Below are 22,512 nucleotides of genomic sequence, written 5' to 3'. Positions count from 1 at the left end.
CACTTGACTGACCACTAAATATTTCCACATTACTTTAAGAAGTATATGTTTACAACATTTAGTAATTAGTTCATTAGCGCTCACTGTATCATTTCCCTTCACATCCTGTGATTCTTTAAAGTAAGGACTTTCCCATAAAGACTGATAGACTGACTAAGGTCATGGCTCAAGTAGTAAACTCGTGCTTCACAACTGTAAGGCCCTAAATTCAAACTCTAGTGTGTGTGTGTGTGGGGGGGGGTGGGGAAACGACAGAAATTTACAGAGTAATTCAGAGAGTAATTCATATTTAATGATCATAAGAAAGCATCTGTTTAGGATAAAAATAATTCCTTTCTTGAAATTTTGGTCAGAGTTACAGTATGAATTCCTGTAAAAGAGTAAATATGAACAAAATAGGTCATTTACTCTATGATCAGTTACTTCTCTACATGTTCAAGTAAAGAACACCGAGGCTGTGTTAAACTGACACTTCACGTAACAATATGTCTCAGTAGTGTTTATCTTTCAGACTGAATGCTTTGTTTATCTGTTTATGTGCCAGTCCTAGGGCTCAGACCCTAGACATTGTCCCTGAGCTTTTTTGCTCAAGGCTAGCTCTACTTTTAGTTTTTTGCTAGTTAATTGGGATAAAAGACCCTCCTATCTGGACTGGCTTTGAAAATTGATCCTCAGATCTCAGCCTCCTGAGAAGCTAAGAAAATAAAAGCTTGAGCTACCACCTGGCTTGTTTACTCATTTTTAATGTGCACGGGAAATCAGGCAATTGATACTCTGCCCTCCTGTTGAGTTTACCTCTGGTTGCTAAGATGATGCAGGGGAAGTGGGACGTGAAGTTCTGTTCTGATGGAAAGTGATTGAAAGCAAACAATGAGTAACAAAAGAACACAGGTGCTCTTTCTTACTTCTCTTTCCCATATTATTATTTATCTGAAACATCAAAAGTAGTCTTAAAACCTAGAGTTTAGAAGTTGAACTCCAAGAATTTTCTAAAGTTGTTCATGTTGTTAATGCTGTGTAATTCTACCAATTATAAAAGCAAATACGTTTTCAAAAATAAAATTCAAGTTAAGATAAAGCCAGTGTCTGATATTTTGCATGAGGTACTCACTAATCAAGAAGAAAACAAAAGCAGAAAAGTCTACAGGCAAATGTTCAATCTTCTACAGTCATAAAAGCCCTGGTGTGGAACTTGAAAACACATGAAGGAGGTAGTGAAGCACAATTTCCTGGAGAGGGATCAAAACAGAGCTGGGCTTGAATATTCAACCTCATGCATATCTTCGTGAGTGTGCTTCCTACAAGCCAGGGCTCTGCTACTGCAGAACAGCTGCCTCAGGGATTTGTCCTCAGAACACAGCCATTCTGCCCTGGTATTCATTATGTGGGGGAGGAAGGTGAGCTATAAGTAGACACATCCTCACTGAAGTTCACTACAGATAAAGGGATGGGAGCTGAAGGGTTCTGAAGAAAATGGGTCTGATGTAGCTACACTGAGCAACTAATATCACGAAGGAAATGAAGTTCCAAGTCCAAGTCCAAGGCCAAACAAGTGAGCTAAACAAGTACTAAAGCTGGGAGTCATTGAACATATACGTTGCTCAGACTAAATAAAAAGCATAATCCAATAATGCCCTTGCTTCTGGAGAGACTAAAGTTAAAAATGTGATAAGGTACAAGAGAAAACAATATACAAAACATAATCTATGCATTATAAAAATTAAAAAGAAAAAAAAAAAAAACGGAGCCCTGACTTACAATGTGCTTTTATGAAGAAGACACTATGGTGGATCTATTGTTAGCTTTTCTGCCTTTCTTCAAGCCAAAATTATCTACTTTTTAAAATTCCCATATGACAATTTCTGATACATCTCCCGAGTATTTTTCACATCCTGATTTGCACTACAGTTACAAGGTTTAAAATCCTTAGCTAGGCACCAGTGGCTCTGGACCATAATCCTAGCTACTTAGGAAATGGAGATCTTAAGATTGCAGTGTGAAGCCAGTGGGGCAGGGAAGTCTATGAGATTCTTATCTTTAATTAATCACAGAAAAAGCCAGAAGTGACACTATGGCTCAAGTGCTAGCCTTGAGCAAAAGGAGCCCAGGGACAGTGTCTAAGCCCAGAGATCAAGCCCCAGTAAAGAAAAGTAAGTTCCTTGACAAATGGACCCAGGTTCAGTATTCTGAACTTCCATAAGAAAAATAAACTTCCGATCAACACTTGTTAAAGACGATTTAGTGCCAGAGAAAAGACTGTGAGCTCTAAAGGCATAGTCTGTATAAATTTAAGTCTTGGTCCTACTGTTAACCTTGAGGTTGTCCACAACTTTTGAATCTGTATGTCTCTATTTTTCCAGCAAGGTAGAATTAAAGCTTGTAGTCACATTATAGTGGAAACTACATGAGACAATGTATGTAATAAGCCTAGACTACACCTAGTACCATAGGTGTTTAATAAATGTGAGTTAGTAATAACTGCTGTAAGACATTAAAAAATGATCGCTTAATAAATGACCAATGCAAGTAAAAATTCCCATTAAAATTACAAGTCTTTATGGTGTGTTTTCCTTGATTCAATGGCAATTGCTCCCAGATTTAAGTCTTAAGACAACTGGATACAGGACACTCAGTTTAATTAAATTTCAGATGACCAAACTTATTATATACTTATATTCCAAATATTATATAATAAGAGAAATCTGATAGAAGCAGGATCTGTCAGGGCAAAAACTTGATTTGCTGGGACCAGGAGTTTGACCTAATATACATGAAGACCCAGGTTCGATTCCTTGGTACCACATTCATTGAAAAAGCCAGAAGTGGTGCTGTGACTAAAGTGGTAGAGCTCTAGCCCTGAGGAAGTGCAAAGACAGTGCCCAGGCCCTGAGTTCAAGCCCTGGAACTGGCAAAAGAAAAAAAAAAAAAAGAGCTTTGATTTGCTGTCTTATGGGCAAATCTGTATTTTCTAAGTAGCTTATTCTATTTTAGATCCTCCACCTTATTCCTACCCCCACTTTGACCCCTACACCTCTTGCCTTTGGGATGGAAGTTTTCCTTTTGCACATTCCAATCCAATATCAACAGTAAGTTGAAGTGCATATGAGGGTTTTGCACTAACTACAGGAATCTACTCCTTTATTTTCCCCTAACTACTGTGTATCCTGACCTCCTGACCATCTACTAACAACCTGTACTCAAGGAAGTACTCAACTGAATACTACCCAAGTTTCTATAAACCAAATCAATTTATACACATGTCTCCCTCCCTCTCTCCCTCCCTCTCCCCCCCTCTCTTTCTCTCTTCCTCTCTCTTTAATTTCAGTTATGGGGCTTGAACTCTGGTCCTAGGTGTTGTCTCTGAGCTCTTCAGCTCATGGCTACTGCCCTACCCCTTGAGCCACAGCGCCACTTCTAGTTTTCTGGTGGTTAATTGGAGATAAGAGTTTCACTGACTTTAGTGCCTGGGCTAGCTTTGAACTGCAATCCTCAGATCTCAGCCTCCTGAGTAGCTGGGATTACAGGCATGAGCCACCTTGCGTAGCACAGATCCCCTTTTAACTAAGTTGAATTAAAGTGAACAAGCCACTAAAAACTATTGCCTTTAACAAATTTGCTTTCCATAGTTACAGTTTTTTTAAGGCCCCGGGCTAAACATTCTATGTCAGGTGGGGTTGATTTGGATTGGACTATTACTAATAGTTTAAACTTGCTGAAAGGTTTCTAACCAGTAGCACATTTTTAGAAGGAGGAGGAGGAGGAGCAGGAGGAAGAGGGAGGAAGAAGGAGGAAGAGGTAGAAGATAGATTTGCATATCTATAAACAGGCAGGTTCCTCCAGGTATCTGAACGTTTTGGGCATGTACTAGATCATATTTATGAAAACATTCAAAGTCAACAGATCTTTCACAGAAGGTGATTGAAAAGATGCCTCCAATTTTAACAATACTGTGAGAACAAGAAAGTCAGAGGGAATGCTATCTTACCCCTCAACACTGATTTGAGGTTGAGCTTGGCTTGGCGATGCAGGTCTTCCACACAGGGGGGTCTCGTGGTGGGAAGGAACACGTTCTCCTGCTGGTGCCATGGAGCAGTGTAGTGCACTGCCCACCGACTCTCCTCATCTAGGTTGGAAACGGCTGCAGAAGGAAAGACAGAGCAAAGTCAGGTACCAGACTAGGCTTCACTCCAAACGTGCTATATCTAGGTAAGGCAGGTCTTGCTGTCTAAGGCAACCACCGTTCAGTCTGAACAGGGCATATGAGACAAAACTGTAATGAGATTTAGTCTTAAGACTCCAGGGGTCTGAACCTGTAAAGAAAAAGATCCATACCCACCATACTGTTTTATAGAAACAGTATGGGGATGACTGCCTAGTATTTTTCATTCTCCTCCTATTACCACAACAGAACAATGATCAACAAAACTGACAGACACCTTCCATTCCAATATGACTCCATCACAGCAAATAATATATTTCAAGTTTATAAATGCCATTGCATCATCCAATGTTTTTTGTCCAGCTAGAAACAAATTTCCTTTCAAAAGGTTAAGGTCAAACAGCTCCCTTCTATAGCATTATTTAAAAGCACCACTGTTATAATAAAGCCAATGAAAAAACTTAAAATTCAGTTAAGATATTTAAATGGCACCTTTAGAAGATCTATTTGTAACTTAAAATTTTCTCCCCTTTCTTGCTTTCATGAGATACTTTTATATTAAAAATGCTCTTAAAAAATCACAAGCTGGTGCTGGTGGCTGACACTTGCATTCTTAGCTACTCAGAAGGCTAGAGGACAGTTTGAAGCCAAGCCAGACAGGAAAAGTCTTATCTCCAATTAACCAGCAAAAAGTTAGAAGTGGAAATGTGACCCAAGTATTGGAGTGCCTGTCTTTTTTTTTGGGGGGGGGGGGGAAGAGAAGGGAAAAGTAATAAGATAAATCCTGAGGGCCTGATTTCAAGCCCAAGTACCAGCACAAAAACAAACAATAAATAAATGATTGTAATGCAATTAAGGTTTTCCAACACAATCCAATTGAATGCAATTTTCCTAACATGAAAAAGTCCAAAGCAGTTAAGCACTGTGGCTCATGCCTGTAATCCTAGCCACTCAGGAGGCTGAGATCTGAGGATCATGGTTCAAAGCCAGTCAGGGCACTAAAGTCTATGAGACTCTTATCTTCAATTAACCACTAGAAAACCAGAAGTAGCACTGTGGCTCAAGGGGTAGGGCGGTAGCCTTGGGTTGAAGAGCTCAGGGACCAATGCCTAGGCACAGAGTTCAAGTCCCACGACAAACACACACACACACACACACACACACACACACACACACACACACACACACACACACACAGGAGTCCAAAGCATCAGAGAAGAAAATAACCCATAATCCTGAGACAAAGGAACAAATCTAAAACAATCCTTTAATCTTCCCCTAACTTGGGATCTCTTTATTTCATTTTTCTTGAAAACACACCTAAGCTGTAGTTTAAGTAGGGCCTAAAATAAAGCACAGCACATCCAAATTCATCAGCAACTTGTTAATACTTTCTATATATCTGCCACATAACTCAGGCAAGGGAAACACAATATACAACCTAGGCTCTAGGCCTTTCTTTAAGGGGACAGTCACAGCTCCTGAAATTGCAGCAGGTATTAAAAGTGCGAGTCAGAGGCAAGTCTTCAGTCTTCACTGCAAATGCCCTTTTCCTCACAGAACATGTATCTGGGAACTCGGTTTTATGATGTGTTCTCAAAGTAAAATGAAAAGGAATGCATGAACTGTTCCATCTATTTAAGCATGTTTAAAATGAACTACACATATCCCATAGCTCAGTTCCTAGGACTAATATAAGAAAGGACCAGTGCCTTTGTTAGTCCTCTCTTGCTCCATTCCTATCACCTGCCTCATAAACCATGCTTCCTTTCACTTCTACCTGTTAAACTCCTATGACTCTGAAAAGATTTCTGAAAGGATTCAACCTCCATAAATTGCTAAAAAGGAACAAAAAGATAGAGAAATAGACAGTAAGTTGAAAACAAATGCTGGGGTTGGGAATGTGGACTAGAAGTAGAGTATATGCCTAGCATGCAAGAGACCCCGGTTTCCATTTCTTAGTATCATATAAACAGAAAAGGGTGGATGTGGCACTGTGCTCAAGTGGTTGGATGCTAGCCTTGAGCAAAAGAAGCTCTGGGACAGTGCCCCAGCCCTGAGTTCAAGTCCCAGGACTGCATTTAAAACAATACAAGTAACCAAAACAGAAATGCCCTGTGTCCTAATTGTAATATTTGTAAAAACAACAAAGAAACTCAGCAGCTACTATTCCACATACTTTCCTGCTGAACAAGTGTTTTCCATGGTGCTTACTGACATCAACTTTAATATACAAAAATTCAGATGACCTAACTGAATTTTCAGGTATGGATCAAAGAGTGTAGCATACTGCCGAAATACTCCTGGGTACTTCTGGGCCCCCTCCCCCAAGCACAACTAGAGTTCATTATAATGTTTTAGGAATAATGTCCCTTCTTTGACAAGTACAAATCAAATCCAAGTAATGGCATCTGAGCCCGGGTAATCACACCATCAGCCCTACGCAGTCACCAAATGGTTCCTCTGAAAGAGAAGTTGTCTCTTCCCGAGTGGAACTCACTCTTGCCAGGGCAGATTCTTATCAGTCCTTCTAAAGACAGCCTTGGAGCTAAAGAGACACAGAAAGTGAGTTCAGAGTGCTGTTCTTTGTTGCCCTCTCCAATGCTCCATTTGTCAGAGAGCCTACTCCTGCACACATTTAGCCAAGGTTAAGTCACTGATCCAAAAACTGAACTAAGATAAACTAAACCAATAAGCACATAAAAACAAAGCCATGTCACTGTTAAAAATTATATCCTAGGGCTGGGAGTATGGACTAGTGGTAGAATGCTTGCCGAGCATGCACAAAGACCCAGGTTGGGTTCCTCAGTATCACATATATTTAAAAAAAAAGAAAAAGAAAAAGAAAGCCAGAAGGGGTGCTGTGGCTCAAGCAGTAGAGCTCTAGCCTTGAGAAAGCCCAAGGGCAGCACTCAGGCCTTGAATTCAGACCCCAGGACTGGCAAAAAAAAAAAAAAAAATTATATCCTTAATGGAATGAAAGAGTGCCTAGATTAACAAAATTTAAACCCAAAGAAAGAATACAACCAAGCTATACAAAAAAGCTCAGTATTTCACAACAATCACTCATTAATCCAGACAGTCTGTCCTCTGGCTCTTAAATCCATATAACAGAGAGTTCCCCAGAGAAGCTCTGGGGTGTCCTTTCCACCAAAAGTAAGTGGCACATTGCTATACCATGGCTGCAGAATAAGAAATGACACACTGTACAGAGAATAAGAAACTACACACTATATATATATCAAAGCAAACAAAATCAGCACAAAATGGACTTTTACCCCCTTTCCTTTAAGGACTGCTTTGGAGAAATACAAAAGTGAAGTCACTTTAAATCCCAACCATAAATAAAGAAGACATGCTAACAACACATAATAAATACTTTTCTAGAGTTACAAGTTTGAAGTATTTCTACAACAGAGTAGGCAGACCAGGAAGTTTTATTCAAGCTAATTACACTGTTCTACACACTAAGCCGGTCACTCTAAATGGTACAATAAAGGGAAACAGAAGGAATACACACACATATTTACACACACACACAAAGGGGTGGGGAAGAAAAGGAGCTACTTACTTTTCTTCTTAAAAAGTTTAATGAAGGACTTAATCTTTGCATTAATGAACACCACCATTTCTAGCACAGCTACATAAGGATTTAGAAATTTATGTCACATTAAAAGCTCCATCCAGGTGGCAGGTGGCAAGGTGCACTCTTTCTCTTAACTTCCTTTTGGTCTTGTATCCGTGGACACTGGCTGGAGCTATACAGTAACTCTAAGGTGGAGTTTATTGTCAGGCGATTGCGAACCATTAACAATCCTTGAACCTGAAAAACTCCCACTGAAACCTAATCTTTAAGGCTTAGAGCAGCCAGTGGCAACAGGCTGGGAAAGAGAAAGCCAATCACCGCCCTCATTTGCATGAGTGCCACATTAGGCTTTCAGCCTCAGTGCTCATTCATTCCATTTTTCTCTTCACAAATCACAAGCTTCTCCTCTCTGGAGTGCACGAAAATACTGCAGTTTCCTCTACAGAAGTCAAGATGAAAAAAATGTGTTCCCCATTCTAAGCAGGGCACTGTGAACATTCAGACCTTTTTACAGGAGCCAACTAGTCGGACAGGAATTCCATGTTGCTTCTTGGACTCTTGTTAATTCTGGATATATAGGATGTGAGAACCCGTACAGGGTGGGGGGAAACAAAAAGAACCAGACCATTGTTTCCTGACCACACCCCCAGGCTCTGCCTCCACACCAAAGGAATGTTTCTAAGTAGTAAAACTTCAGAAACTCTGAGTTGAAAGTGATGACTTGGTTGTATTTTTATGCAAATGAAGGCTCCAGTCCCCTTACTCTTTGCCAGAGATTAGAAATCAGCCCTGTGCCAACCAAAGTGAAGTCCACTTGCATCAAGCTGCCACAACTCTATTTAAAGAAAACCAAAGGAAACACAAAGAATACTACTGCCCCACTCAAAATAAAATATTAAGTAAAGTAGCCCTAATCACTTCAACTTTTACTTTGAATGTAATTACCACCCTAAGCACCTCGTTTTAACAATTTCACAACAGCTCTTCCATGTGGCAGTCTCTAATAAACATTACTTAGGTAATCTTCAAAACTTAAATATATTCTTCTGAGATCTGGATCCTTTGCCTTAATCCCATTGCCCACAGAGAACTAGGGAAAGACAAATACTGATGGACAAATCAGAAATGGTGTATAAGTAAGCACTGGAAAAATAAATTCCAGGAGGAAAGGAACAGGAGCAAAAAAAAAAAAAATCACAAAGAATACAAGTCAGAAAATTTGAAAGAAGACAAAGGAAAAGCTCTCACATCTCAATCCAGCTTCACTTCATGGCAAAGCACTTTCTGAAACAATTTAGAGGCCCTCTTATTTCATAGCTTTGGGCCAGACTTGTAACTGTATGGAAAAATGTAATAATCCACTAATTCAAAACATTTAGTTTATAACAAAGGCTTTTAGTCAAAGAATAGAATTTATATAAGGGGCTCCCTCTAGGGACAGCTTTGGGAGGATGACTTCTCAAATCGTTTTTTAGTACCTTAACCCTATTTTTTTTTAAAACAAAAGCAAATGAACATATGAAAAAGAATATGCACACATATTAGTATACATATGATCATGAATTTCCGACTTGGACTCTTTCATCCTTTCCATCATATTACTTCAAAGTAATTACATTGTTAGATAGCAAATCAGTAACAAATAAGACTATAAATCAGATTATATAGCTGCCTTAAACCATGAGCAAAGTTCCTCTTGGGAAAACAAATTTATCAGCAAGAGTGACCTCACTCAGCTCACTGAGTTAGAGACAGGTAGAGTTCTGGGCAGCAATATCCTATTCACAATCCACCAGCTTCAAGTTAAGTGCTGCCATGCACACATTTCCAACTGAAAACAAACTGCTCTGTTGAAAAAAACAAACCCTGAATATGCTCTTTAGCACAGCAAACAGCTTTTTAACTTACACAACAATAGTAGGCAGTAAGAATGTGTTTATTAAAAAGGTAAATGCACAGCTGGGAATTGGGCCTAGTGGTAGAGTGCCTACCTAGTATGCATGAAGACCCAGGTTTGGTTCCTCGGTATACCACATACATAGATAAAAGCCAGAAGTGGTGCTGTGGTTCAAGTGGTAGAGCTCGCCTTGAGAAAGCCCAAGGACAGCACTCAGGCCCTGAGTTCAAGGCCCAGGACTGGACCAAAAAAAAAAAAAAGAGGTAAATGTTGAACACCTACTAAATGCTACTCTTTCATTCAGTAGGAACACATTACTGAGCCAAAACAGGTAAGATCATGACCTAGGGAGCTTACATTATTTGGCAATAAATTGTAAGTTTATGGGATATTAGATAGTGTGAGTGAAATGGGCAAATAACATTGTGAAAATGGCAATACTGTCCAAAGCTATTTATAAATTCAATACGATACCTATCAATACCCAATATCTTCAGTAATACAGAGGACGCAATCCAAAAATTCATATGGAACAGTAGACGACCCTGAATAGCAAAAACAGTCCTTAGCAGGAAGAACAGTGCTGGATGGAGGAATAGCAATACAAAACTTCAAACACAAAATCACAGTAATAAAAACAGCTTGGTACTTGGTACAAGAATGGGCCCAAGGACTAGTGGAATAGAAGACTAGAATGAACCCACAAACTTATAGCCACCTAATATTTGATAAGGGAGCCAAAAACATAGGATGGAAGAAAATAGCCTCTTCAACAAATGGTGCTGGCAGAATAAGTTAGATCTTTACATATCATCCTGTATTAAACTCAATTCTATGTGGATCAAAGACCTTAATGTAAGACCAAACACCACGAAAATATTACAGGAAGGAATAGGGGAAACACTAGGACTCTATGGCACAGTTCAAAACTTCCTAAGTAAAGATTCAGAATCACAACAGAGCAAAGAAAAAGGCAAGATAAATGGACTGCACCAAGCTAAAGAGTTTCTGCATGGCAAAGGACATAGCTAGGAAGACAAATAGAAAACCCACAGAATTCGAGACCTTTACTAGCTATGCATCAGACAACTGTCTCATATCTAAAATATGTTTAGACCTCAAAAAATTAAATCCTCCAAAAACAAATCCTCAAAGACACAACCCAATTAATCAATGGGCTAAATAAAGACTTACAGGGCCAGGAGCAAGGTCTAGTGGTAGAATGCAATCACCTAGTGGTTTGATTGGTATGGCATACACAGAAAAAGCCAGAAGTGGTGCTGTGACTCAAGTGGCAGAGTGCTAGCCTTGAGCAAAAAGGATCCAAGGACAGTGTCAAGGCCCTGAGTTCAAGCCATAAAACTAGCACACATACCTATGGGTGCGTGCGCACACACACACACACACACACACACATACACACACACAAATACTTAAAGAGACATACGAAGAAATGCTCAGCCTTCTGGCCACAAAACAAATGCAAACCAAAACAACCTTGAGATTCCATCTCATCCCAGTTAGAAAGGTATTTACACAGTTGGTGGGAATGTAAACTTGGTTCAACCATTCTGGAAGCAGTATGGAAGTTCCTAGAAAGTCTAGACACAGAGCTTCCCTATGGCTCAGCAATTCCACTCCTGGGCATTTATCCAACTGACCACAAACCAGGCCATACTAAAGGCCACATCACATATATTACATTTATACATACATACACACACACACACACACACACACACGAGCAGAATAGGCTAGTGCTGGTTAGGTCTTACTGTGTTAAATATAAGTCTGAGTAGTCATTATCGAAATAGGCAGATATGAGCAAACACAGGAAGGAAGTATGGCAATAAAATAAAACTGCATAATAAATCTCACTGGCTCTCATTTTCTCATTCATGTTTAGAAACATGCTCTTTTCCCCATTAGAAAATGAGCAATTGTAAGAGTCATTCATAGAACAATTTCTTTTTCCACTTAAGACTGAGTGTGATGGTTAAGTAGTCAACAGAGTGGTAGACAATGCTACCGTCTGTTTGCACTCCAGGTTTGGTACATCTAGGGACAGGAAGTATGTGTCCAGTCCTGCGTCTAGGCATTTCGTCCTCTATGTAAAGTCTAAGGATGCAGTAATAAACCATATACATTATCATACTTATTAACTATGCTACATTTTCAGTTGTGTTTTGAAAGCTTACTGTTGCAAAGTTTCAACCAATATGTTGCCATTTCTTACTTTCTATCCTTTGTATTAGCATAAGAACAAGGGAGTGTGTTTATCATGTAACTTGTATGCCTTCCTGGCATGGTTTACTTAAGGAAGAATCCTGTATTTTTAAGTAGTAGTTTTCCTGCTTTCAACCGGACATATGTGATTGCATACTACTTCCTTTTTCAATTTTTGTCAGCAACATAACAATAATAGAAGAGAAGAAATATCCTAATACCCCTGACCTGGGAAACTTGACTGCATATAATAAATAGCGAAGATCTCCACTCTGAAGCCATGCCCCAGCCCAGGCCACTGGTCAACAGGTTCAGCTGGAAAGTGGAGGTGATAACAGTATCTCTACCACAAGGTTACTGAGACAACTTGAAGCATTACTTACTATTCATGAAGTCTTTGAACAACATGCTCTATAGTAAGCATGTGTGTTTAATAAATGCATGAAAGAAAGCCTAAAACTTTACTGATCAACCTTAAGATTCATAACCAGCCATGCTTTCATGGAAAGAAATCAGCTGACACTGTCAGCCATCTCTCCACTGCTCTCCAATAAAGTTACCAACCCAAAGACTGACTTCTCAGTGCACTGCCTTGGGTCTCTACACACACATTATCTTTCCCAGCTCTTAAAATCCAATAAGCTCGAAGGGCACCAGAGAAGTGCTAAGCAACACCAATGGTCTTTTTCTCTCTCCTCATCTTTTTATCTTTTCAATCATTCTTCTAATAAACCCAAATCTAAAGCTCTTCTTCAAGGATCCCATATTATGATTATTCTTTTCCTCACTTCTGATTGCTTTTCTTCAGATTCTAGCAATCTCTGACCGAGCTATATCTAGTCTTTAGGGCTGGACTCAGTGGTAGAGCACCTGACTATCATTTATAGGCCTTATCTGATTCAACACCATAAATAAAAGAGACAGGGTTCAGGAGTGTGGCCTAGTGGTAGAGTGCTTGCCTAACATGCACAAAGCCTTGGGTTCAATTCCTTGGTATTGCATACACACAAAAAGCCAGCAGTGGTGTTAAGGCTCAAGTAGTAGAACATTAGCCTTGAGAAAGCACAAGGGCAGGGTCTAGGCCCTGAGTTCAAGCCTTAGTACAAATAAATAAATAAATAAGAGACTATCTATCTATCTATCTATCTATCTATCTATTTATTTATTTATTTATTTATTTTGTGGTCATGGGGCTTGAATTTGGCCTAGGCACTGTCCCTGAGCTCTTCAGCTCAAAGCTACTGCCCTACCCATGAGCCTAGCCCCACTTCCCATTTTCTAGAGGTTAACTGGAGATAAGAGTCTCAGGTCCTTTTGTGCCTGGGCTGGCTTTGAACCTTGATCCTCAGGTCTCAGCCTCCTGAGTAGCTAGGATTATAGGCATGAGCCACCTTTTTAAAATCTAGTCTTTAAATTACATTTTATTTATTGCTCCATGAAACTTAAATGATTTTGTGACTATAAGGCAAAAGTTGGCAAATAATGATAGCTCTTGGGCCAAATCCACAGAGTCTACTTTTAAATGGGTGAGAGAAAAATAAAAAGGTAATATTTCATAACATGGAAATTATATGAAATTCAAATTTCTGTGGCGAAGTTGTAACACAACACTAACATGCAACTGTTCTTCAAAAATCACATACAAACTTCATTCCTTCAGTTCCTCCTGTATACAAACTGCATCCTACCTCAAGTTCAACATCTATCTATCTACCTACCTACCTACCTATCTTCTATCTATCTATATTTGGGGGTGGGGGGAGTCAAGAGACCTGAACTCCAGGCCTGGGTGTGTCGCTGAACTCCTCATCTCAAGGCTAGTACTCTACCATTTTCAGCCACAGCGCCACTTCCAGTTCTCTGGTGGCTAACTAGAAGTAAGAATCTCATGGACTTTCTTGCCCAGGCTGGCTTTGAACCGTGATCCTCAGATATCAGCCCTGAGTAGCTAGGATGATAGTTGTAAGCCACCAGCGCCTGGTTCAACCTCATCTATATTAACTTACTTTTCCCTCAAACTGTTTATCAGGAACTTTCTTATTTCTATCAATCTATCAGAGTCTACTTTTTATTTGTTTTTAACAACACAAGGAAAATTAATCTCTATTAAAAATAAATAAGAAGGGCTGGGAGTTTGGCCTAGTGGTAGAGTGTTTGCCTAGCATGCACGAAGACCCAGGTTCGGTTCCTTGGTACCACATATATAGAAAAAGCTGTTAGGGGTGCTGTGGCTCAAGTGGTAGAGCACTAGCCTTGAAGAAAGCCCAAGGACAGTGCTCAGACCCTGAGCTCAAGCCCAGGACTAGCAAAAAAATAAATTAAATAGAAAATAGAAATAAATAAGAAAACATATAGGATTACAGGCATGAGCCACCACACCTGGCTTGCTTGCTTTACTTATTTATTTAGCCAGTCCTGGTGCTTTCCTCAAGGCTAACACTCTTACCTCCACTTGAGCCACAGCACCACTTCTGGCTTTCTCTATGTATGTTGTACCGAGGAATGGAACCCAGGACTTAATGCACACTAGGCAAGCATTCTTTTACTAGGCTACACTCCCGGCCCTGTTCTATAATATTTGTATCCATATTTATTGATAAAGCTCCAGCTTTTTGCATACTCTTTCATATTAATAATCATCATTACACTAAAATATTTTCTCTTAGTACAATTATAGTGGTAAATGTCTCTTGTTTCTGCTACTCAGAGCATCACTTGTACCCAAGATTCAAGTTCAAAGCCAGCCTGGGTAACACAGACTCTGTCTCAACAATGAAATTGCTCCTGGTATTATCTGATTACCTCTAGGACCATTTAATCATTCCCTATAAGTAGAAAAACAGTCTACCAGCATGGAAAATAGGATTCTTTTGCAAAGTAATACATAAGCTGACACTTTTAGCTACAAATGTATATTCACGTTCAGTCATTGAGCAATTTTGAAAAGAGAACTTATTAACTGTTTATGTTAGGTATCCAGGTTAAAAATGACTTAAACATAGCCTACTGAGATAGGCATAGTGATGTACAGCTATTTATCTAACACTTGGAAGGCTGAGGCAGTTAGACAGAGTTCCAGGCCACTCTAGATTATATAGTTAAGTCCCAGGCTACATAGTAATATCGGTCTGAAAAACCCAGGGCCAGGAATGAGGTTCTGTGAACAACACTTGTTTAGCATGTACAAGACCCTGGGCTCAGCTCAATGACCTTAGCAAGTCCACAGTCACTGAGGAAACCTTCCCGCCCACCCCCCAAAAAATTAAAATGATAGTGCAATGAGTCCAAGAAAACCATGAGATTCCTGGAGAAATTTTAAGAAAAGAACAGGTACTACTGAACAGAGGTGTGAAGTCTCTTGGAAAGGAAGGATGCCAACCAGGAGGATATAGCCATGGGACGTGTAGATCTGCACACACGGTATGGAGCCCCTGGAAAGTGGCTGGGACTTGGCAAACCTGTAGAACTTTGTCATCAAGGGTGCAACAATCCAGGCTGAACTAATACCCAAAATCAAAATCTGAAGTTTTTGAGCATCTCGTAGAATGTCACAAATAGGAAATTCTACACCTGACCTTGTGAAGTGGGTTAAGGTCAAAAGACAGGTGCACAAAAGATACTTTGTCAAGGGGCCGGGAGTTTGGCCTAGTGGTTAAAGTGCTTGCCTAGCATGCATGAAGACCCGGGTTCGATTCCTCAGTACCACATATATAGAAAAAAGCCGGAAGTGGTGCTGAGGCTCAAGTGATAGAGCTCTAGCCTTGAGAAAGTCCAAGGACAGTGCTCAGGCCCTGAGCTCAAGCCCGGGACTGGCAAAAAAAGAAAAAAAAAAAAAAAAAGATACTTTGTCAAGTTACTTTCAATCTATATGAATATTGTATGTATGAAGTATAAATGAATTTGTGTTCAGAACTGGGTCCCACTGTGTGTGTGTGTGTGTGTGTGTATGCACAGGTATTTCAAAAAAATTTAAAATGAAAAATCTTAAACCTTTTAATATGCTTGAAGAATCATTTGTATTTGAGGTATAAAGTGAAAAAAAATATATAGGCCAAGGGTAGGCCAGAGTGCTGTCTGGATTCAATTCTAAGTACTTCTAAAAAGGAAATAAACGATTTTTTTTAACAATTGAGTAAAAGTGTCACAAGCTTTGTGGCAACAGATTTCAGATTATCTTCTGAAGTCTAAAAGGATGTTAAGAGCAGAGCTATGAAAACTGTAGAACTTCTGCCAGTAGCCCCCAACCCACTACCTCCCCTCCTACCCATCTGCATTTTCACATGGCTACAAGCAACTTGGAAATGTAAACCAGTGGAGCATTGAGTCTTTATTTTGAATCCCAAAATGTAAACACTGTTAAGCAACCAACACTGACTTAAAAAGAAGAATCATCAACTATTGTACCAACAAGAGTTACATGAAAATCTGAGGCATGTGTCATATTATGCACATACCCACTGTGAATCCTATATCAGCTGAAAATGAAATAAATAATCAAGATCACTGTGGTTGTTGAAGTCAGGAAAGAAAGAGACAGAAATCAGACATATTAAAGATCTGATCAAATATTTCTTAGAATTTGAGCTCCTTACAAAAATACTCCTCAGCCTACTTATCTATAAGTGGTACCATTACTGCTTGTTAATCTGTTTTAGGTTATTTTTAACAATCAAGTTTAACATCTAAAATAGAAGACTATACATAACTAATTCAGATCTACTCATCTTTATGTATGGCTAAAATACTTTAAATCTTTTAGGCACACTTATGCTTTTCAGGCTTGATGGAAGCTTCAGGAACATCCACCAACATTCTGGACCAATAAAATAAATTAAAAGGTGCATGCTTAATAGTAAGAGATTATAGAAAATGCTAAAAGTTAACATCATTTACTTATCGCTAATGTTTAGATATTGCAGAGACACTTGACAACATAAAATCATGTGCCTGATGAGGAATTATTTTAGCTCTCCTACTAATCATGTTATTTCATTAAGGTACATTAAAAAATCACCAACATTCTAGAACTTCATTGGTATAATGATTTGATCTTCCTTCTGCTTCTGAATTAATTTTTAATGACAAGTTGCATGCCATATTGAGCAAGACAAATGGAAATCTCTATAATAATGGGGAAAGGCTGGCTGGAGGCACAAAGGGAAGCCTTCAGAGACGATAGCGTGTCAGTTCTTTAGAAGGAACTTGATCTGGTGCCCACTCTGCCAGTTCATTTTGATGCGATAAAATACCTTTCAGTCTCCATGTGCTGAAGCTAAAGGCTTATTCTGTGGATCCTAGTTAATAATTTAATCCAATACCACAGCTACCATCTGCTCAGCCCATTTCAAAACGTCTGCTATCACTGTGGCTGTTGAGTCAAGCCCCAACATTCATGTGACAATTGTGGAACAAATGAAAAGCAAGGCAGACAGAAAACATGCTATGAAAAATAGAAATCTGCATCCAAAGTTCAAAACACAAAAGAAACCGGGCTGCACCAGCATTGAGAGTTCAGCAGTACCTGTAGGGAAGGAAGGATACAAAGCCTCTCGAGCAGAGGTGGGATGATGGAACTGTCCTCTAAGGAGAATAGGACTAAGGCTGACAAAAGAAAGATGATGGTGGGCGAATACAGATATAGCATAGAAAATTTTAAAAAGGGAGCTTTCAATGTCACACACACAAAAAAAAGAGTAAAGAGAATCCTAAGGAAAAGTCCACTCTGTCACTTCACAAATAACCTACAGAAGATAACAACGTTAGTTCACATCATCTGAGCTAATTCTCCAACTTACACTACAGGTTTGGCTTGGTTTGATTGACTGAGTGGTTTGGCTTGGTTTTATTGACTGAGTGGTCTCCTCCGCTCACTCGGGCTTTGTTTTTTTGTTTTTTGTTTGTTTTTTGTTTTGTTTTTTAGACAAAGTCTTGATTTATTTGCCAGGTTAACATAAAATGTGAGCTCCTCTAGAGCAAATCATGTTGAGTGAGACAAGTCAAGAACAAAGGAACAGAAGTCGCATGGTTCCCTTAATATGTGGCTATTAGATCCAAACAGTACAAGAGTGAGGACTCAATATTTGCATACCCAATGCCATGGACATGGTATTAGAAATATAAACACATCTACAGAGACATAAAAACTACATAGACTCGGGGCCGGGAGTTTGGCCTAGTGGTAGAGTGCTTGCCTAGCGTGCATGAAGACCTGGGTTCGATTCCTCGGTACCACATACATAGCAAAAAGCCAGAAGTGGTGCTGTGGCTCAAGTGGTAGAGCCCTAGTCTTGAGAAAATCCAGGGACAGTGCTCAGGCCCTGAGCCTAGCCCAGGATTGGCAAAACAAACAAACAAACAAACAAACCACTACATAGACTCTATAATGTTTTATTTCATAAATATGTATCTATGATATACAAACCTTTAGCCTAATTTTGATTATGTTCTAAAAACTGCCAGTGATTGTATATAGAGATTCCCTTCTTGAACACTTGTTTGTTTACATGGCATTTGAAATATGATGTAAAAATCAATGTTAATAATTTCTTTAATAAAAAAAATGTGAGCTCTTCTTGTTTCAGCCTGAGATGCCCAGCTTGGGCTCCATTTCCGAATGCATCAGGCATCCTGCTGCCTACGTTGGGAAGGGGCAATGGAGTAGAAAAGCCACACTCATGTCTGCCTCTGTCTTAATCCCCGCCGATGCTTGATCTCTGACGTGGCCTGGCTCTATTCATTTTCAAGTTGTAATTCAAATATTAATCTTCTTTAAGAAGCATTCCTTGAGATAGCTTAAGAACTCTTAATTTAAAAAAAAAAATCATTTTATTCCGAGGATAACTTCCTCAAGAGTGAACTGCCTATCTTGCACAAGGAGAGTGAAAATTTTCATTAACTCTAAGCCTTGCATGCTTGAATCAATTATTCTTCATGACACTGTATAGCTCTGATCCATCCACCTAATTAGTACTGATTCATGTAATTTATCCTACAAATCCTATATTAGGTGTACAAGGGCTTATTTCAGGACAGAAATAATGTATGTGAATAGAGCTATATATCAGTGAGCTCAACTGTAAAACCAGCTCAATTTACTCTCAGAATGGACATTATATAGGGTTATATCTTGGAGAAGAGAATAATTTCCAATCACTTGAAAACTAAAATACACTTTCTGTGCTATTTAATTTTAATATAGTTATATGCTTATAACAAAAATAACTGAAAGGAAATGAATATTAAATGTATAAGAAAAATGGGTAAAACTCTTCTTTTAAAAATTTTTAGGGGGAAAAACTCACTGTAGAATAAAAAGGCAATGTATAAGTAATGATTCTTGAGTTCCAATTTAGAGTCATACAATTAGCTAAAATGCTCTGAGCACTCTTGAAAATTTTAAATTGGGTAACATTAAAGACCCATTTGGCTGACTAGATTTCCGAACTATAAGGGATCTGTAGAAAAGTTTTCTATGTAGGGGAAAAAAAATGGAGGACGGGGTGGAGATCAGAAGACAAAATAAAGTAGAAGGTCGCCACCTACAGGGGACAAACACTGTGGCTCAGGTAAAAGAAATGCTGCTGTCACAAATCTTGGAAAGCCCCCTACTTAACATAGTCTTTAAGAATATACTTGTCTTCTTCCACCAGAAAAAGAACCCATGCCATGAGTTTTTGGTGTTACTGTATCTCCATAAAATTTTGTGAATATCCATAAACTATCTTAGCATCTGCAAGGAAGCTGGGGTTAAGGAAGTTCTCCTGAGCTATAACCAAATATTTCTCAATCAGTAGGCAAGCATCTGCATTTGATAGAATAATAAGGGCTAAAGAAAAGGAGATCTACCACATAAATATAAAACCAAGAGATATATAATGTAGTTTTCATTTGAGAAGATGATTGTGAAATCATGCTTTCAAAAGTAGAAGGAAAATCAGCTTCATTATTGCCTAAACTTCCCAGCTAATAACCCATAAGCACAAATACTTACAGAAAGGGGAAATGCCTAGTTTTCTTTTTGTGGTGCTGGTTATCAAATCCAGAGCCTCAAGCATACTAAGAGTCCTCTCTACCTTCTATAGCTAACTATATAGTTAGTAATCGAGGTGGAGCTATGTTCTGATTATTTGAATAATAACTATGATAAGGTTTTATCTTCTCCATTTCATGTTACTTCTTGTTTTATTTCATATCTGGTTAAGATGCATGCTACAATTCATAAACTGTTGCAATCAGCTGCTTCAGGGAACAGCTGGTTCACATGTGAAACGATGATGAGACAAATTAACACGGCCATTTTCATGGGCTGAGGAACTGACAGCAATGACTGGATTTAAATCTCCAACTGTACTGGGTTTTCTAGTCATGGTAAAGATTAACCTAGGATAGGAGAATTGTTAATCTGGTTTATATTTGATTTTGTTATGCTTTTAACTTATATTTTCCTAAAGTACTAAACAGAGGCGGCAGCATTTGTGGATGAGAGAAGCTATGGCTCTGTATTAAGATGAGTATAGTTACTCTAGTGTTGACACAGGAGGGCAAAGGTCACCCCGGCATGAAGGGATATTTGGAATTTATCCAGACCATTAGACCTTTGTTCATTAAATCCAGCCAGTCAAGGGCTATTTAGGTCAATAAAACCTTCCTATAAACTGGATTTTTTCATACTCTTTCCTTAATTTTACTTCATACTTCAGAATGATCACAGTATTTTCAGTAAGTAAATAACAAATGAGATTATGTAGCAATGGTAAAAACATTAATTATTGAATGGAGAGCTACTGTTTGATATCTTTAAACTCTAGCAATCTAATTCTACAGCAAGGATTTCACAATGAAGATCTCTGACCTCATACCAACACCATACTCCATGCTGGCTGGCATTCCCAGTAAGAGAGCAATCAGGCACAGATGGAAGGGAGGGGGGAAGGTTATAACATATTGATTACAGAGCCCACCTAATTAGGCCTGCCCAGAACCTGTGATGGTAATCAAAACAATAATTTTAATACTGGTTAATAGCCACTGAATTTGCAAATGAGATGGTTGACCCATCTGTATTGTGGAGGAAGAAAACAAAATACAGAAAAAAATAGATTAAGTGGAATTTTGTTCACACTTTATCTTAAAAAAAAAAAAAAGGAAAGTTTGAAGCCTCCTTGTGTATGAACAATATTATGAACCTAAACCCAAAAACATGAAGCATGGAATGATAAAGATAGAGGTGTATAATTTATCATTCAGGCTCCTGCTTTTCTTGCCTTTGTATGGCCTTGAGAATCTCCTGCCTGAGTCTCCAGAGTACTGGGATATAGAGTTGCGCTTTTGTATCTAGCTATTCACTGGTGAAAAAAGATGAAGAGCAAACAACAACCACAAAAACCACTAAGAATCTGATCAACAGTGCACACACAGCAATCAATCCTTGAACCAGAATAAAAAGGAAGTAAGATATTTGGGGAGAAAAAAAACAAAAAGATCTCAGGATGACAGAATATTCCCCCAATTTTCTGTGGTATTCTGTAACAGCTCTCAGAAGAGTCACACTGATTCAGTTTTATCAGCTTATCTGAAGCATCTATCTGTTTGCATTCAGCAAGGTATCTAAACTATTAGTTGATAAATAACAGAAAATAATGGATTTTATTCATATTTTAGCAAATGAAGCAATATTTTGTGGTGTACCTGGGACAAGCTCAGAGGCAGAACACTTGTCCATAAATCCCAGCAATGGGGGGGGAAAAAAGTTTAAATAAAGCTGCCACAGTCAACTTTTATTTGCAAACCAAGCTTAATTAAATGCCCATTTAGGCTATCAAAAGTGGCTTCAAATGTGGCCTTCCCATTTATGCACAGTGGTCTTTAATTTTACTGGAATGTAATTGTTAGAGCTGTTTTCTGAAGAAACAGACATACTTACCCACAGTACCCCACTGAAGAGAGGAATCAGCCACAGACTGCAGACAATATATTACATTCATGGTCAAAAGCGATCCCAGAATAGCCACACTCGGTGTACACCAGCAAGATGCCCCATGTTGAAATGGGATAAAATTCACTTCTTGAGAACTTGTCTTTCTCTCTGTTAGTCAACGCAACTGCATCTCTTCTTCAACAGGATAACTCTCCCTACATTCTGAACTCTGGTTTTACTGGAACTGTCTTACACTGTCCATTCCATGCCCCCCCCCCCCAAACCCCGCCAAAAAAAAACCAAAAAAAAAAAAAACCCAGCCTCTTCTTTTTGCAGCTGCTGGATGCCACAAATAGCTTTTTGTATAATCTGACTTAGAATGCACCCCAAATGAGATGTGTTGAATGGCAACGTGAATGCTTCATTCAGAGAGAACTCCAATGCGTAGTGTCCTAAAAACATCACAGGGCGCTTTCAGTGGTCGCCTGCAAATTCTTCTCAGGTCTATGCAAATGGAAGTGGGGGGAGGGATGGGATTCACAAAATTCCCACAGGGATCAAAGGACATTTCTAGAACTTGTCTCCACTGCCCAATCTAGATATGGGCTCTCTTCCATTCTCCAGAGCAATGCTTTCCTAAGATATGCTTGACCTGCACCTATTCAAGCTCTAGCATCCACAGTTTCCACACTGAAACATGTTTAAGGGATTTTATTTCATATGTATAT

At 39.0% G+C, this 22,512-nt stretch overlaps 1 protein-coding gene across 7 annotated transcripts in view; it reads right to left on the bottom strand.

Moving 5' to 3' along the window:
- Nhsl1 (NHS like 1) overlaps nt 1-22,512 on the bottom strand; it is a 212,845-nt gene that overhangs the window by 48,760 nt on the left and 141,573 nt on the right. For all 7 annotated transcript variants that reach the window (XM_090338044.1, XM_090338046.1, XM_090338049.1 and 4 more), the window contains exon 2: nt 3,986-4,138. In XM_090338044.1, the coding sequence (XP_090194170.1) occupies nt 3,986-4,138 (153 nt within the window). The remainder of the gene's footprint in view (nt 1-3,985; nt 4,139-22,512) is intronic.

This window comes from Megascapheus bottae, chromosome 8 (assembly GCF_031878675.1).
Source record: "Megascapheus bottae isolate mThoBot1 chromosome 8, mThoBot2.hap1, whole genome shotgun sequence".
Taxonomy (NCBI): Eukaryota; Metazoa; Chordata; class Mammalia; order Rodentia; family Geomyidae; genus Megascapheus; species Megascapheus bottae.
Note: the sequence above shows the minus strand (reverse complement) of the source record. Positions and strands in the feature narration are given on the sequence as shown.